We start from the raw sequence: 17,072 nt of genomic DNA, 5'->3' as shown, positions 1-17,072 counted from the left end.
GAGTGCAATGGAAAAGGCTTGTCAACATTATCTGCTTTATTGATTTAACAGTAAAGACTTGCCGCTTAAGCTTTATGTTGCTGCGGCTGGCCCCCTGGAAAATACAACAGCTTGCAAATAAAAAAAAAAACAATTTCCTAAAAAACTTGAGCATTTTTATTTTCATCTCCTGCCTAACAGCTCAGGTTTTGGCAAGCATTATAGTTACCGGTTCACACATTTCATCATGTTCATGAGTAGCCACGAAGAGTGGACCATGTGCAACTCTGCTCACTGTCTAAAAGAGATCGATAGCATTAAAAGAGGGAAACACCGTCGTCTACAGGGCCAACGGATGGGAATAGTAATGAGAAGTCTAATGCTGACAATGCTAGCAGGTTGATGTTGAGTTGCTACAATGTTTTTCACATTCATTAAATGCGTTACCATGCCAACACGGCTAAGTAATGGGACCAGATGGCCGCACTAAATGGAAGGTTACAGCATCAAGATGTGTACAATTCATCCTAGGGGAACCATGAATGTCGGTGTTAAATATCAGAGCAATCCGTCTCATGGTTGTGGATTCGTTTAAAAATAATGTCAACGTCATCGATTCATTAATTCAGTGCAAACCTGTGGGAGAATTAATCTCAGACCAAGAACAGCAGGTTTTCTCAAATTACGAGGCAAGAACGGGCAAAAGGCACCACTAGCTTTTTTACATGGAAGTAAGCGGGGCCCCTGGAACTTTGAGGCCCTGGGCCTGTGCTGCAGGCCTCACCAGTAATCCATTGATTTTCTGGGTCAAAGTCTTTGATCAATGCAAAAGATTGAAAGATGCGCAAAATAACCTTGATTATGATTATTCCTCTTGGCAAGGTGCCGTAACGTAGGAATTTGCATTTTACATTACGATTCAATTTGAAAAAGGAATTTGTGTAGCTGTAACTAGAAGCCCTTCTATCAGCATTGATGCTGAACAGGGCGAACGAAAAGCAGACAATGTCATCAAAAGGGGAATGGGAGGAGGGGGGGTGGGGGGTTCTCCCAATCAAAGGACTTTTTCATTTCAATTTTTGATTTTTCCCTGTGCTGATGTGAGGGTTTCGACACAGACGTTGTTGCATGTGCACAGACTGTAAAGCCCTCTGAGGCAAATTTGTAAATTGCAATTTTGGGCTGTACAAAATAAGAATAATTGAATGTCGCTTTCCTGCCCATTTTAATGAATGAACAGAAACAACGCCAGAGCAAAGAGCACATAACCTAAAATTGTATAGAAATTCCCCCGAGAAGACACTACACCCCATGCGGACAGGAGAGCAGTGGGGTCAACAGAATGTGTCCCCGGAGCAGCGTGGGGCCTTTGTGTTCTGACCTGTTGAGGCGTAAAGAAACATTTACGTGGCCCTTTAGACCAAAGCAGCTGCTCGGGCCTCCTACAGCTACCCGAAAGCCCCGTCAACACACTCAAGAAACACACCAGAGGATCTGTGGTTTCTTTGTTGTGGAATCTATCTGAATTTGATTGTGTCCTGCGCAGCATGCATGACCAAAGGATCAAATAAGCAAAGTGTAATTACATGCAAAAGAGGACGCACAAGGCAAGATGAGCTCGAACTTTTTGAAGGCTCACAGACGGACGGACTAGCAGACAGGTAACAGACCAAGACAGGTAATAAAATAGGCGTACAGGTGGACAGCTGAGCAAACTGAGAGCGACAAACAAATATAACAGGATAGAAATCCATACGTGTTGACATGTGAAGTCGAATAATAAGTATTACTGTCGACATGGAAAAAAATATAATTAGATATGAGGGGGAAACTATTGACAAAACTATTTATGGCAACCAAGGGGCCATGCTTAGTGATCGGACTGCAGCTAAAACCTCGATCGATTTTCTCCTTAAATATACAGCTCAATTAAAGATACAGCTGATTAAAAGACGAGTACGAATCGCAGCGGCGGATTTGGACTTCCTGCCGCAGTCAGAGAATTGCGTGATTTCCTCCTCACCTCCTCCTTCATCACTGCAGTGCAGGGGGAAAAATAAGCGACAAAGGTTTTATTCTTTTTCCATGTGAAAACCAATATTTCACAATTTTTAAGTAAAGATATGTTGGCCACAGATATATTGCTCTTGGCAGAATTTGTTCGAATTTTAATATGTACTACGTATCTACAGAGTGGTTGAAAATATTCCATTCTCAAAACTTTTGACAAAACAACCCATTGAATTTCAGCACTAAAAGCATAAAATCAACGCTGACGGGGCATAAACAACAACAATAATGGTGACCTCTAAGTACATAAAGCAAAAATAATCAAACGAACAACGACAATTCAACTTGCCTTGTTAAAAACGAAGCACCTGCTTAACACAAGTCAGACCAAGGCTCATTTTCCCCTCTCTGCTTCAGCCTTGTCACTGACAAATAAAAACCTTGACAGTTTGTGTGCCCTCGCCACCAGAGAAGGGAGGAATGTATAATGGAAAACCTTTCTGTTCCTCATTGAAGGAAAAATACCGCGGTTTACAGTTTGTAAAGTGTTTGAGTTTATTTGATGTTCCTTACACATTTTAGATGTGGAATTATTAAGTCTGATATTTTTCTTCTGTATTACAGATGGATCGCTGATGAATTCACGGTGTACTTTTGGTACCAGAATAGTGCTCCATCTGATGCATAGTTAAATGCTGGTATTTTAAAAGACCGTATTTTTACAGTAATGAAGAATATTAACATTTGCAAAGTAATCCTGCGGTTGCAGTTTCCTCTTTGTTTGTGTATGTATTCAAATACATTAAAAAAGGATGCTCCAATCCTGCATTTAATGAATTTCGGTATTGATGCAACCCTGATGTTAACATTTGGATCACAGATTAGCAGCTGACAATTGGCTGCCCGTGCAGCACATGCGGCCTGCCTGAGCTTCCCGTCCGGCTGGCGGAGTAATAATGACATCACCGCAACCGCTGCAGGTGCAGCCTCTGGAGAGTCTGTTTGCGGCTACAACTTGCACATGTGGAGCACGAATTCTTGAGGGCGAGTCAAAGCAGGAAATTCATCGCAGCAAACCAGTGGTTGTCAGCTGCAGCGCGGCAGTTGGCTGAGCAAAGGGCGGCCGGGTCGAGCTCAGCCGACAACAATTTGTGTCGAATTTTATTCCGACACTTTTCAAGCGAAGTCGGGTGCGTCTGCGGATGCACTCCAAACATTTCATTTAAGATGGCAAGCGAAAGAAAAACAAGCAATGTGCTTGCGTTGCAGCGTTCAGGCTGATCCACATGAGCTATGCTCCAAGTGTCCTGCTACAACGTGCATTCACGTGTTTATTCTAGTCAGTCTCTAAAAACTACTGCAAGCTGCAGTTCAGGGATTACGGGACTGCATTCAGCTATTATGTTTCCATAAATACAGATCCTACCCTGAGAACATCTGAGAACATTTTCTATTCATAATCATGGACATCCCTTTTAGGAATCTGTTCACACCGATAAGAGGCAAAAACCAAAAGCACCATATTTTTTCATTTTCAATTCATTTTGTCTTCATATGACCATTAAGGGTTGTTGTCTTTGAAGAGGTTTTAAACCTTTTTTGCAAAACCTCACTTCCTAAATAATCTTATTTGTCATTGAATAATGCCCATTGATTGTGTGTGTGTTTGTGTACCTGCATGGAGTTGAGGAGGATGAAGATGTATGCCATGACTATAGAGAAAGGCACCAAGACACCACACAGCCATGTCAATCCCAGGATGGGCAACAACACCAGCACTGCTTTCACTGCTGCCCTGTGATGTGATCACATGATAACATACACACATGTTAGAATACACACACAAATTCACACGCATATGTAAACGCATTATGGAGCACAGACTGAACTGCTCGTCTGAGCTAAATTTACTGCACACCAGATGAAATTAATTGTAATAGTAATTCCAAAATTTGACTTGCTCCCTAAGCTTCCTAAACTCACTTTTCACTTTTTCAGGACAAAACCGAGAGGCTTTGGCAGGCGGGTTGTTCCATATACAACACCGTGCGGCTGGAAAAGCTCACGGGGTGACAACTTCCCACCTTAAATCCACCTTAATTCTGTTTAGAGTTTAATTATCTTCCCGCTCAGGTGACCGCCAAACCGCACCAGCTGTGTGTGTGTGTGCTTTCGTGTGCGTGTGACACGGCGGGCTGCAAGCCCTAGTTTATTCAGCGGAGGAATGTGTTTGAGTTTCCGAGAGGGCTGCCACCCAGGGGTGCCAAGGGTTCAAGGGCTGCTTTGAGAACTTTCATAAAGCACCTACTGTGAGCCCCGGTGGGCTGAGGTAGTGAGAAAATAGACACACTTCAACACGATTTTCACTGATCTTAAACCAGCCTGCGAGGGGAAATCTACTGGATCACTGCGATGAGCGAACACCAGTGTGAAGAAAAGAAACACGTTGGCAAAGGAGGTTTCTTGTTCTTGCTGTAACACTGCAATGCAAATGTTTAACAAAAGTTCAATGTTTTTTCTTATCTCAATTATTTTTGTATCCCATCAACATTGAATTATACTAAAACACTAAGTTTTGATATATTTAAAACATATAGTGGTTGAAGTTTGAAGCCTTGTATATAAATACCATTAATGCTCTCCATTCCTATTCAGTTCAATGAAGGACTTTATAGTGGACAAATCCACTATAAAATCTTCCAGCTGGATTTTTATTTGACAACCAGTGACTAAAGCTTGTCTGCATCGGGGCAATGAACAACAAAGAAGAGGACAAGTAGTGCCACCTTGTGGGCTGTACCTGATTCGCTCATAGGCTTGATCCACGGGACTGGTGCCCATTGCCAACATGATGGACCTTCTCCTGGCCGTGGACATGGTGATGATCACCACCCTGCTCAGTACCATGACGTTCACCTGGAAAAAGGGGAGGGGAAAGAAAGACTACATGACGGATGTGCGGATGAGAGACCAAAATAAGAAAGCGAAGGACGTGTACTGTGGGATCTGAGATTAAGGTAGAGAAAAGAGTGAAGAAATAGAGACACTTGACAGTACACAACAACGTTGTGCAACATTGATTGAAATGTCATCCGGTTTCTTGTTGAATTGGTAACTTTGGCTCCTAGTCAAACATGAATTGAAGCAGTTCACAATGGCTGAATGCAACTTGGATTCCATATTTTAGCCTTTTCCAGCCTGTACCGACTACGTGGTATTGAGGTTTGGGAGATATGTGTTATCTCAATAACATGAAGGTTTAGCATGTTTCTGGTTATTCATAATGAAGTCATTTCTACATCAAATGTCCACATGGCATTGGATACATTGTAGATATAGTATAGAGTATTTGCTCATTAACATCTGAGTCAATATGTGCTTGTTCTTATCCCTTTATCACAATATCTCGAAATACGATTTAATCCCGATATGATTCCATTGAAAGACAATAAATTAGGATATCGAGTTATTGACCAGCCCTACGTGGTATGATTAGGATTGAGTTCTCTCACCATGATGATGAAGATGACAGGCCCGGTAAAGCCCCAGATGACGCCGTTTTGGACACTGAGCCAACAGTAGTTGTCGGCTGAGTATTTGCCGGAGGCTGATGCCAACGTGATGGTGACTATCAGCACTGGCAGACCTGGAGGGGAAGGGGGGCACGTAAAAGACCAAAAGAGAGAAGTGTGCATGAGAAAATGAACGTAGCGGGACTTGAATAATCAGGGAGAGGAAGAGATACGAGCAAAATATGGTCAAAATCTATAATAGTTTCATCGAAGTGTTTTCTTGTACCTCCAATATGGTGTATGCAATTCAATAACGTCTTCGATCAATCAATACGACTCTGTTGTTTCTAAGTTAATGACTTGATCAAATCGTATCCCTGAATCACAACATCCTAAGCGATAAACCGCGCGTGTGAAGGGCGATTCGGCTCGGTATTGATCCAGCCGCCGTACCCCAGCCGATGAGATAGTAATACTTCATGTGGCGATCTTCACTTAGGTTGACTGCCACCACCTTGCTCCAGAGCAGCAGACCCTCCACCAGCATCCAGCTAAACGCTGCCATGAAGAAGAGATGGAGCAGCGCCGCCACCAGTGTACAAGCCACCTGCAAGCAGACCAGCAGACAGATACACGTTAGGTTTCATTTCAGTGGAACAAACAAGAAAACTAAAGTCATTTTTGGTGGCGCAAATGCGGGAGAATTGGTTTATGGCACATTACTTTGAACGCTAATGTAAAGCTTCTTTTTTGGTAAAAATGTTAAATCAAAACATGCATGGGCAAAGGGTCCATTGTGAAAACGTTAAATGACCGACTAGATATTTTCTATATAAATGTGAGATTTATTCATACAGACAACTGTATATTTTTTATAGACCTATAAATAATGAAATCAATATTTTGTCCACACCATTAAAAAACGGAGGCACCTAGAGGTTATATTTCTAATAGATGTGTACTAATGGTAAGAAAGACAACATAACATTGATTCAATCCCTAAAGCTATTCTTATGCAAAGACAAGAATTCCCATTGAAGCATTTGATGCAAAAAACAAACTCCCTCTAGACTAATTAATCGTAAACAGCTTAGTCTATATGGATATTTCACTTTGCCTATTTACTGTCTTACTTTCAATCATCTTTGTCTCCAGTCTGCCAACGTTGAAAGTCAAAGATATTGGTGGTTAAAATGAGATGCCTGTACCTTGTTGTGGATGGCTGAGCCACTGCAGAGCAGAATCACCTGGGCGCAGATCAGAGCAATGAAAAGGTTCTTATGGATCGACGTTCTGTCAGATTTGGGGATACTATGGGCAGAACAAAGGGAAGACTTCAGATCTTGTCTTGAAATTAGATATGGTGAAAAAAGAAATCAAATTGATGACAAAAATGTAATCAAATAAAAGACAGTAAATCAAATACAACAACGTGCAAACGGCGGATTGAGTTAGCATGTCAACAACAGCATTATTCTGCTTCTGCTTGGTTGACAATAATCGGTACTCAGTTTCCAGTACCAGGACACAAACTGGAGTAATACAAAAGTGTCGATTTTGTAGATAGCTGCTGACTGTCTGTGTCAAAGGTTACAGCAACACATGCAGGAATAGTGAAGTTATTTGATTATGTATGTATGTTTAATGTGTTTGATGGACTGATGGAAGACACGATAGATCGATATTTCCATCGCTATGGTGACTAAAAATGTTATTATACAAGAGCCAAATGTGATTGACCATACCAATATTATTTTCTGTGTATAACCCGGGTGGCAATTAACGATTAGACGTATATGTGTTGAAATCACTGTCGTCCGCAGACGTTTGACCCTGGAGAGGCAGCGGTTTTTGACCATTTCTATGGTAATAGTTTGTTGTTGTATCTGCTCATGGTACGTTCATTGGTCAGTAGGAAAGACTGGGAGCGAGCTCCTTAAAAATATATATATATATATGTGGCCTGAAACTGATCTGTTCTTTGCACATTGTTGACTGTATTGCCACGTCTTGTTTTCCCTTTACCTCCTATTGCTATTTCTCAACATAAGCTTTGTCTGGGAGATTTTAAAATATCACGCTGAATCTTGCAATTGGCCCTTTCAATTCTTTCAATTACTTTCCCAGCATGTTCCATTTTTTTCGTGTTTTGTAATCAATATTCTGCCAGAGGGCAGTGAATATACGGCTCATCTCCCACATCACGCCACCTCTGGAAGCACATATTGTCTGATGGCATCAATCGGCAGCACATTTCCATTGACACAAACATAAATTAAACGGGCGGCTGCATCTAGTTTAGAGAGGTTAATGAACCGGAGCGCCTCGCATTACCTCCTGATTGGTTCAGCCTATTTAGACTAATTTAATATCTGCATCAATGCTTGTGACCACCATCATTTCATGGTGCGATTACGCATCCATCTATGGACAAACGCACCCTGACGCTACTTTTGTCTGTACACAAATGCGTGTACATAATAGACCAGCAAGTGTGTGAAGCACATGGTTGCGCGCTCAGATTTCAGGACAGTCATAAATCGTCAGGGCAGCTCCTCTCCAGCCGATTGTGATCCCTCAATGACCCTTATGTTAATTAACATCTGCAGAATGCCGCCATAAACCTTCCGAGTGGACTCACACGCGGCAGCAGTAATTACTGGATTAGCACGAGTCGATACTCACAGCAGCCTCGGGCACAGAGCACGAGGTGTACAGTGCCAATAAGTTATCTCTCCATGTTAAGTGTGTGGGAAAGAGCGTCACCTCCAATGAGGAGGTGGGAAACCCTCCTTTGCCTAGAAAGTGTTTATTGTTCATTGGTGCGAACAGAATGCTGTGTGTTCGCATCACGGCTGGAAGCGAGAACTTGTATCTATGAGTGTTATGAAATTAGTTAGAATTAGGTCGATTGCTTTAATTGATTTCTAGCGCTTATTTATCGTGACTAAAGAAAAATTTGGAGAAAACACTAAACAATTGTTATGTTCCTCACAAAGAAATAGTCTGATAAAATCACTGAATGTGGACCCAATTTATTACGCATTTTGAAAATGCTATTATATATACATTCGAAAGGAAAAAGGGCTTTGAGGCTGAGCTGTGTGTCTTGACTCAAGGCAGATGTGTTGGCATCACAGGCACATCTGGTACTCACTCCAGCACAGTGAACAGCATCAAGGTCACCACCAGAGCACACAGGGACGCACCGGAGCCGATGAACGTCAGCTTGCTCAAAATAAGCTCCTCCTCGGGACTCCACTGGGACGGGAGGGAACGGGAACGTTGAGGGGAAGAAGAGTGTTAGGAACACATTTTGATCCAAGAAACTGAACTGAATACATTGCCGCTTAATAAATGTAACTACTACATGCTAAAAGGAAAAGGCGCCATTTCAAAAAGTGAACAGGCTGTTGGTGTTTGCTTGTAGTGATTGTAAGCATTCATGTACCGTACCTGTGTACTGTGCTACCAAATGCATGTTTCAGAAGGAGAAGCACACTGGGAGTGACACCTACTGGTAAATATAGTGTACTACAAACAGTCATGTTAAAGATATCGGCAACATATACTGTGTGTTCTATTAGCCACACTGATATATTCTTTAGTATGCTGGACAAAGATTTAGCATGTCCCAATACATGATTTGTCAAACGCACAAGTGTTTGTTTTTTTTGACTTTTTTTAAAGTAAATATGTAATAATAATAATAATAATAATAATGTCTTTCTTTTGAAAGTTAAGATTTATATCTAAACATAACACTGCGTTGCAAATTGCATACTTTTCCCTTTTATTCGTAGTAACCGCAACTGACATTTGCCTTCAATTGGGACATCATACGTAACACTACACCACAGAGTTTAATCTTCTTGCTCATATATCAGAGTCATTTGCCCACAGTTTAAATTCAAGGTCATGGTCTTTTTCCATCATGCAGACCATCTTTTAGCACGTGTGCTTTAATTCACTGCATCAGACACATCTAAGGAGGTACCTTCGACTCCAGGTAATTCATCAGCACTGCAAAGTTGGTGGTGTGGTTACAGAGGCAGGAGGTGACGCCTGAGCCTGCAAAGGTCAGCCTGCAGCCATCACTTGACCAGCTGCTGCTTTGATTGTGCCTTAACAGCCCAATAGACAACCAACACACACACACACACGCGCGTCAATCAAAGGTTTTAGAGAGATGATATATTTTGTATTAAATGTGAAGAATGAAATATGTGCAAAGGATTTCAAACCTGATAATCTAACTTTGGAAAGAAATGTTACATATGCATTCATAACATCTGATTATTGTGTTCCAAAGTATTGGGAGACATTTACACACATTTTCACTATTTACCAGTCAACTTCAATGGCTAATGGAATGACACACATTTACCAGGGCTGCTTGTGTTTGTGTGACAGGGCTGTTGGTCAAACTTACATCAAGCTGAAGTTCCAAAAGGCACAAACAGGAGTAACTCGCTGTGAATACTGCACCTAGAAACAGAAGCACATGTTATCAAACCATTTGCCATTAAAATGGATTCTGATTCAATCCAGAGAGGAACGTTGCCCTGGTTTATGAGACGGACTGTACCACCTGTGATGAGGAAAGGGTGAATTTGATGGCCACGGGGATAGTTTGGGCCTTGGAGGCATCGCGGATGGTGGCTGATATGACGGCAGAAGCGAGACTCCTGGGAAGAGAACATGGTTACAATCTGCCCTTTATCACGTATACACAAAACTTTAATTCAAACTACTAGTAATCACCGTTAGTATTATCCCTACTTTATCAAAAATTATAACTGGAAAAATGGATCTAAAATTAGTGCTGAATCTGACACATGACACAGGTAAACTAGTAAAGCTTTTACCTGATTTCAATTCGATTTAATGAAATATTTATTCATGTAGAAACTCTGTCTGGTTCTAACAACTGATTTCCAGAACTGATGAGCAATTATAAATCAAGTAAGCCGAGTTGTTAATAAAGAGTGTTATTGACACACTGTGAGTTGACTGTCAACGACATTTAAAGTGGGACTTTAAAAGAGGCAAACGTTCACCAACCTTCTTCCTTTCTCTTGGTAACTCAGTGGAGGCTCCTGCGCTCCCGACAAAATCTCACTCAGGTGGCTGTAGTGGGTGTGAATAAACATCACTTCCTCGTGTCCTACAGAAGAAAAGGGGAGCATATCTGATTTTATTCAAACTATTTTTGCAGAGCGTAACTTTCAGTCACTTTCACACCTGGTTGTTATTTACACATCTGCTCACAGATCGTTATTTTACAACTATGGATCCATATTCTGGAGTCATTTGGAGAAAACTCTACATTTTTCTTGTGTTGTAATACATGTGTTTGACCTCATACATCTCTCCTCCTCTGTTGGGTTAACATCTAGGGCCTTTTTTCGTGTGTGTGTGTGTGTGTGTTTCCTACCCAGAGTGCGTATCCTCTGCAGCGCCGTGTCAGGGATGAGCAACTCGTCCTGACCGGTGCTGCCGGCAGAGTGCGAGCCGACTGCAGAAGGCTTGAACACTTGACTGCAGGTCCCTTCTGTCAGCTTCTGCCACTTCATATACACATCTGGAGGTAAAGACAGCAGGGGACCCACAGACAACGGACATGCCTTAACAAAACAAGTTGAACTAGGAATTAAATGAAAAATGATCCTTTAATTGCCTTTGTTACAAACAAGAGCAAAAGGTCTTGGTGAACGGCAATTATACTTTCCAGACTTATCAGGGTATCGAAAATTGATTTCATGGATTCTGAACATTTAGTGACCACCATTCAAAAAGTCAGATTAGCCTCTGCTAAAAAAAAGAGTTACAAGTTAACTGGGTTGTTTCCTTCGATACACAACCATAGACTTGGATCCCCACTGAACACAAACACATCATGTGTATTCTATTGGAGGTACATCAACATGTTTTAATTACCGATGTTCTTGGTAGAAAGAGTGAAGCCTTTCCTCTCAACAGACAGCACGTCAGCGAGGGTCTCGGTGAGTTTGTCAATACTGCGGACAATAGTAAATGGTCCCACGTTGACCTGTGCAAGTAAGACAAACCCAAAAATGTAGATTCACGGGAGGACAGAAAAAGAGCATTAGAGAGTATCGCCAAGACAATGAACGCAGGTCACCCCGTCCTCTGTCGCGCCCACCCACGGCGAAGCCACGCCAGGCTCCAGCATCAAACTCGCCGCCTTCAGGTAGTTGGTAGCAATAGACACCATGACTCCTGCCGCGTCGGCTCCAGCCGGGCGAGGACCGGCGGCCTGCGCGGACAAGTCCGTCTCGATCCTCCGGGCGAGGTAGAGGACGTCGCTGGAGGTGAGGAGCGGAGGGCCGCCGGCCTCCAAGCCGCGCAGGAGCGACTGGGTCAGCTGCTGCAACGAGGCCAAATCACCGTCCAGGGACCCGTTGGCGCTCAGCTCGACCCTCACCTGAGGAAAGTGAATGGAGACAACGGCTTTATTTAAGCTTCACAACGCTATGAAATATTCGGTGTCTTTGCATTATTCTCGGTATGAAGACTTGTTGGTGTGTGTGGTATTTACCACCTAATCAATGATGCGTTACAGGCAGCTACACTGTTCAACTCACAGCTTTGGTGAGATGCTCCTCACTCATTCTCCTGAAGAATGGTGTCTTTGGTAAACCCAGAACATGGAGCACTTCTGCAGAGACAGAGACCAAGTAGAATGAGGTTTATTACAGCACGAGCACAGACAGGGTGGGCGATTCCTGAGGATTCAAACGACCTTCGCTATGCCGACGTAGTGTCAACACCAGTTAAACACGCCACATTACGCACATCACTAATTCAACAGCGTCTTTAGCGATAAAACCATCAAATTCCATGAAGGATAAAACGCCCAACAATTCTTTAACGTCATCATTTTTGTACCTTTCTTAAACTGGCAGACGGCCCCCATTAACGAGTCGCACTTGGCTTGGCCCAAGCTCCCAACAACGGGGTCGAAGACGTCACAATTCTCATGAGACAAACGGCTGTGGAACAACTCAAAGGAGAATGTTTGATTCTGCAAAGCATTTCCATCCAGGAGCGAATCCGAGAAGGACTTTTTGAAGACAGTGACGTTCCCTAGTAAAGGAAATGGTGAAAGGTTTCCTTAAAAGAGGGACACATCAAGATTGAATTACATTCACACCGTCCTACACTAGAAATTTTATTTTTTTTGTTCCCACTGCAACGAAACACAAAAGCACAGTCCTTGTATGTAAAAGCCCTCATGCACTCAAATGTGATTCCAGTGTTTCCACTAGCTTTCCAACCTCAGGGGGGAGGAGAGGGGGGAAAAGTTCTGCTGACGGGGGAGAAGGTTATGTCAGGGTAGAGGGGTAGGGGGGGGTGTTATAATGTTAGGGGAAACACTGGATTCTGGTCAATCTGATGGTGGCGTTTAGGCAACGATTGGTTTGTGCAAAGATCTGTCGTGGACAAGTCAAAGCTGTAGAGATAAAAAGGCCGCGGGTCTCGGACAAGGTCACGCTAGCCGCGTGCCGGCCCCCCTTGCATGGCTGCTGGTCAGAAGACTACAAAGTCATTGAGTGGATCATTGAAAATGCAAAAATGAAACAAATGAACATCTACTCTGTAGATGGAAATCACTCAAGCGCTGCTACATTTTTTTGTGCCGTGTTCAGTCGCTGCAGGCGGAGTGAGTGTTTTAGGGCCTCGGCGCTCATCGGGGAGCATGATGTCACGGCGGGAGAAGTTTGTTTTGAAGGGAGGGATTCAGAGTGACGTGATTCTCTTAACATTTACGAGAACCATAAGGTGCCCGACACTATTCATTGAGGGGGCAGTTCGCAACAGAGACAGATTTCCTCTTTCCTTAATTAAATAAATATTTAATGTTTGAAAGGAAAGTACTGGTTGTGTGCATGTGAGTGTGTTTGTTTATTGCGTGTATGCGGGTTTGCCAAAGCCTGCTCCATAAGTTACGAAAGGATTAGTCCTTTTGTGAACAAGTTTGTTTGTTTGCCTTTTCCATCCAGTCATTTAATAATTAAATAACAGCTTCACATAGCAAAATATCTATGGAAGTATGAAGTATTGAGAGTATAACTGGATTAGCACAATATCCGTTGCTTTTATGTTTATTCTAGTAATGTAGAAACAGGTGCACATAAAATCAATGTATGTGATATAATTAAAGCCCTTTTCTCCTTCTTGTTTTGTAACTCAGTTTAAACCAGAGACTGCAATGACGAGCTGCCAGTTTCTGAAACAGATCTGGACAGAAGATGTCCAGATGTCAAGAGCATATCTAGTTGTATCAGAAATGAATTCACAGCATATATTTTTCTTGGACTCTCTGCTTGGAGTTTCGGGTGGGCGGGGCTTACGAAATCAGGCCAGCTCAAATCTGGGAATGTTACTGAAAATGACTTTCAAATGGACTCCACGGGATTGTTTTTTCCCCACCCAGCCTTGTTCCAAACTATCTAATCTGTAACAGTATTCAAAACGCTTGACTACACCACCGGACCACGCAGATAGATTTGAGTCTCTTCTTTTTAAACTATCCCTGTATCTGACGATGAAAACGGCTTTGATTTGAACATCTACATACTGTACGCTAACAAATGTACCTCGACACGGGATGTCTTTCCACAGCTTCGTGAGAGTGGTCTCTATTTCCATGGCCGATGCGTTCCATTTGAACACCAGCCCAGAAGAAATGGGTGAACACTCCTTTTCCATGGATTTCATTTCACTGGCGTTCAGCACCCGATCCCATATGTACAGCTCGGTGATACTCCCTGAGAATGACTCATTCTTCTTAAATGAACCCCCAAAAGTGTCCTGCTCCTGTCCAATAATGAAAAGGCCGTCGGGGCCAATGCTGCTAGAACTTAGGCCTTCACCCTCAGAAACAAACTGGCCGTGGGTAAATAACGCCCAGCGTCCACCGCTCTGGTTCCAAGAAACGCACACAGAATGCCAGGAGCCGTCGTGGTGGAAGGCGTCTTGGTAGGGTCCGTAAGCGCCGTGGACCAGTAGAGCCAGCTGCACCGGTTTTCCCTTGACCAAGTGCCCCCGGAGCTGGAACTCATTGATGTTGGACTTGATGGAATAGGAGAAGATGGTGGATATTCCAAAGCAGTCTGGATCAAAGCGAACACGGGTGCAAACGGTCACGGCATCCATGGAGGAAAAGGTGTGCCGGAGGCGGGCGTGCTTCCGGTCCGTGCGTCCGGCGAACTCCAGAATCAGCGTCTCCGGGTAACCTCCGGTTTCACGCCCCACAGAGAAAGAAGAAAGAGGCATTGCTATGAAGGAAAGAACCTGCAACAGATGTAGTTCAACACTGTGGTCCTATTCCTAATGTAGACACGTGGGAAACATTTATTCCAGGTGTCTGGGACAAGAAGAACCACGCTCCTGCTATTTTAAAAGAAATGGTGCTCATAAATTCGTATAAATTGTCGAGACTAGCACAGCGAACCTACTTCTCATGACTTTCCGGACGATCCACACAGGCTGAGAGATGTTCAAGGACTTTAAGAAGTTGGTTAGCTCTCGCTTCTCTTCCGCGTTGGAGACCATTGCTAAGGCTCCAGAGCGCTGGTTGCACAGTTCCCCAGCGTTCTTCCACTGCAGGCGATCGGGGACGTACTCGTAGTAGGACTCGTCATACGTCAGGTTTCTAGTTTCCACAGTAAAGGCTGTTTAAAATAGAGAGAATGAGATTGTAATAATTCCGCTGAGGCAGACACGCTGTTGATCATCGGCACGTTTACCACATTGGCTGTGGGAGTTTGAGTTTAAGGAGATACTCTGAACCCGTTTGAGTTTTAGTTGTTTCAGCTGACTTTGCACGGAATCAGACGCAGTCAACAGGCAAAAAGATGAACTAGCCTGAATAAAAATAAGTTTTCTTATACTACTTGATACGCAATACTTGTTTTGCTTATTTAGGTCAAAACCGAGGTCAAAATAATCTCCTGCTGTAGTACCCTATGATGCAATAGTTATGGCGGCAAATCAGTCAAAATTCGAGAGCGCAAATCAGGTTGATGCGCGCGCGTAAATCAAACATCAGCGAGCAAATCTCCGTCTCGCGCGAGCAAAAGTTCGTCAGATGTCATGTTGATCAGATGTAGATACCATGGTGACTGGCTCCGCCCCCTTACTGTCAAAAAGAAAAACAGCGAGCGCGTAGAAAACACCTTCGAGCGCGAGCAGAGACTAACCTCGCGAGCGAGGACGTTCACGTTCCGAGGGAGCAAATATCTTGCGCGAGATGAACTTGCTCGCGGATGTTTGATTTACGCACGCGCATCAGCCTGATTCGCGCTCTCGAATTTTGACAGTGATTTGCCATAAATAGTGTTTAATTAATAAAAGTGAAACGGAAAGGGACTCACCCAATATACAGCTCAGGTGGAAACAAGCCTGAAACACAAGTACACGTTTAGCGCATTGGGTTAGTTATACCGCTCTTTATTAAGAAGATAAAACAAAATACAAACAGATATGGCCTGTTTAGCAGTATGTCTGTTATTATATTTGGGCCTGTAACATAAAACGTCTTTTACTTTGCAAAGAACGCAGTGTCCCAAATAATCCTTTTAATTGACTTCATAGCCAATCAAAAGCCAGTATTTGGCCCGCGTGCTATTCAATGGGGAAATCCAGGTTTTTAGCAGCACAGGATTTAAACAATGCAGATACGACTCTACTACGGGGATTATTAACACAAATACAATAAAATATCGAGAAAAAAACCGTAACGATTGGAATGGATAGAAACGTAAGAGGGCTGTGGTTTTCATTACTTTAGCAGATACCGCATGTTTAGAAATCGACCATTCCCACGAGCCGCATCGCATTCCCTCCTAAACGTCCATGGGGAAGATAAGTTAACGGGATGTTTGTTTAATTCCTGTTCCGCTAAAAGGGCGAAACCTGAAAATAAAAAGATGAACATGAAGTGCTTACCAGCAAGCCCATGCTGGGGGAAAATAACCAGAGCATCCTGAGGAGGACAAAAACGTGCATTATCCAAAAAAAGGAACGTTATTTGATCGTAGTAGAAATTCTAAGCACATTGGTCACACGTAAAACATCGCTCTCTTTTAACGTCTGTTAGTCTTCTCAGTAGAAACTTTTTCTTTGCGCGTCTTTTCATTCCAACCGCGTCGAGTCAGTGAACGCACCATTCAACCACTGAAGGCAACGTCTACTTATCTGGTTTTATTCCTCAAACCTTATGTGCAAAAAGGGTTATCAAGGTGTTTTGCTGTTGTCCGGTGTGATCCATCAGTCCGTCCTCAAAGTCAGGAGTCCTCCACAGCGCAAGAAGGGAGGATGCAGAACGAGCTGCAGCGAGGAGGAGCAGCGCAGCGGTGGGTTAACCAAAGTGAGGTTCGGGGACCTCCAGGGGGCCTCGGGATGTTGTAGAAAAACGAGGGTCTTTCCCAACACCATAATGGACAACGTTATATGAAACCATTCACTGTTGCAGCCTCTTGATGAGAATACTACAACACTTTATATATATATATATATATATATATATATAAATTTATATAG

At 43.0% G+C, this 17,072-nt stretch overlaps 1 protein-coding gene across 5 annotated transcripts in view; it reads right to left on the bottom strand.

Annotated features, from left to right (window-relative positions):
- Positions 1 to 16,876, bottom strand: part of LOC120824260 (adhesion G protein-coupled receptor D2) — a 68,464-nt gene extending 51,588 nt beyond the window's left edge. Inside the window, exons 1-20 of one of the 5 annotated variants that reach the window (XM_078108280.1) lie at positions 16,747 to 16,870; positions 16,479 to 16,515; positions 15,905 to 15,932; positions 14,987 to 15,202; positions 14,126 to 14,764; positions 12,414 to 12,611; positions 12,110 to 12,183; positions 11,647 to 11,949; positions 11,442 to 11,553; positions 10,939 to 11,085; positions 10,566 to 10,668; positions 10,093 to 10,189; positions 9,934 to 9,989; positions 9,499 to 9,625; positions 8,659 to 8,762; positions 6,710 to 6,812; positions 5,955 to 6,108; positions 5,502 to 5,635; positions 4,790 to 4,905; positions 3,664 to 3,784 (exon numbers count right to left, since the gene is read on the bottom strand). In XM_078108280.1, coding sequence (XP_077964406.1) covers positions 3,664 to 3,784; positions 4,790 to 4,905; positions 5,502 to 5,635; positions 5,955 to 6,108; positions 6,710 to 6,812; positions 8,659 to 8,762; positions 9,499 to 9,625; positions 9,934 to 9,989; positions 10,093 to 10,189; positions 10,566 to 10,668; positions 10,939 to 11,085; positions 11,442 to 11,553; positions 11,647 to 11,949; positions 12,110 to 12,183; positions 12,414 to 12,611; positions 14,126 to 14,764; positions 14,987 to 15,202; positions 15,905 to 15,932; positions 16,479 to 16,514 — 2,868 coding nt within the window. In that variant the 5' untranslated portion in view covers position 16,515; positions 16,747 to 16,870. Of the gene's footprint in view, positions 1 to 3,663; positions 3,785 to 4,789; positions 4,906 to 5,501; positions 5,636 to 5,954; positions 6,109 to 6,709; positions 6,813 to 8,658; positions 8,763 to 9,498; positions 9,626 to 9,933; positions 9,990 to 10,092; positions 10,190 to 10,565; positions 10,669 to 10,938; positions 11,086 to 11,441; positions 11,554 to 11,646; positions 11,950 to 12,109; positions 12,184 to 12,413; positions 12,612 to 14,125; positions 14,765 to 14,986; positions 15,203 to 15,904; positions 15,933 to 16,478 lie in introns of all 5 variants that reach the window. The other 4 variants (XM_078108281.1, XM_078108282.1, XM_078108284.1 and 1 more) reach the window with 4 other exon arrangements.
- Positions 16,877 to 17,072: the final 196 nt, after the last annotated feature.

The sequence above is a fragment of the Gasterosteus aculeatus genome, chromosome 8 (assembly GCF_964276395.1).
Source record: "Gasterosteus aculeatus chromosome 8, fGasAcu3.hap1.1, whole genome shotgun sequence".
In the NCBI taxonomy this organism is placed as follows: domain Eukaryota; kingdom Metazoa; phylum Chordata; class Actinopteri; order Perciformes; family Gasterosteidae; genus Gasterosteus; species Gasterosteus aculeatus.
The sequence above is the reverse complement of the archived record's forward strand: the minus strand, read 5'-3'. Positions and strand labels throughout refer to the sequence as shown.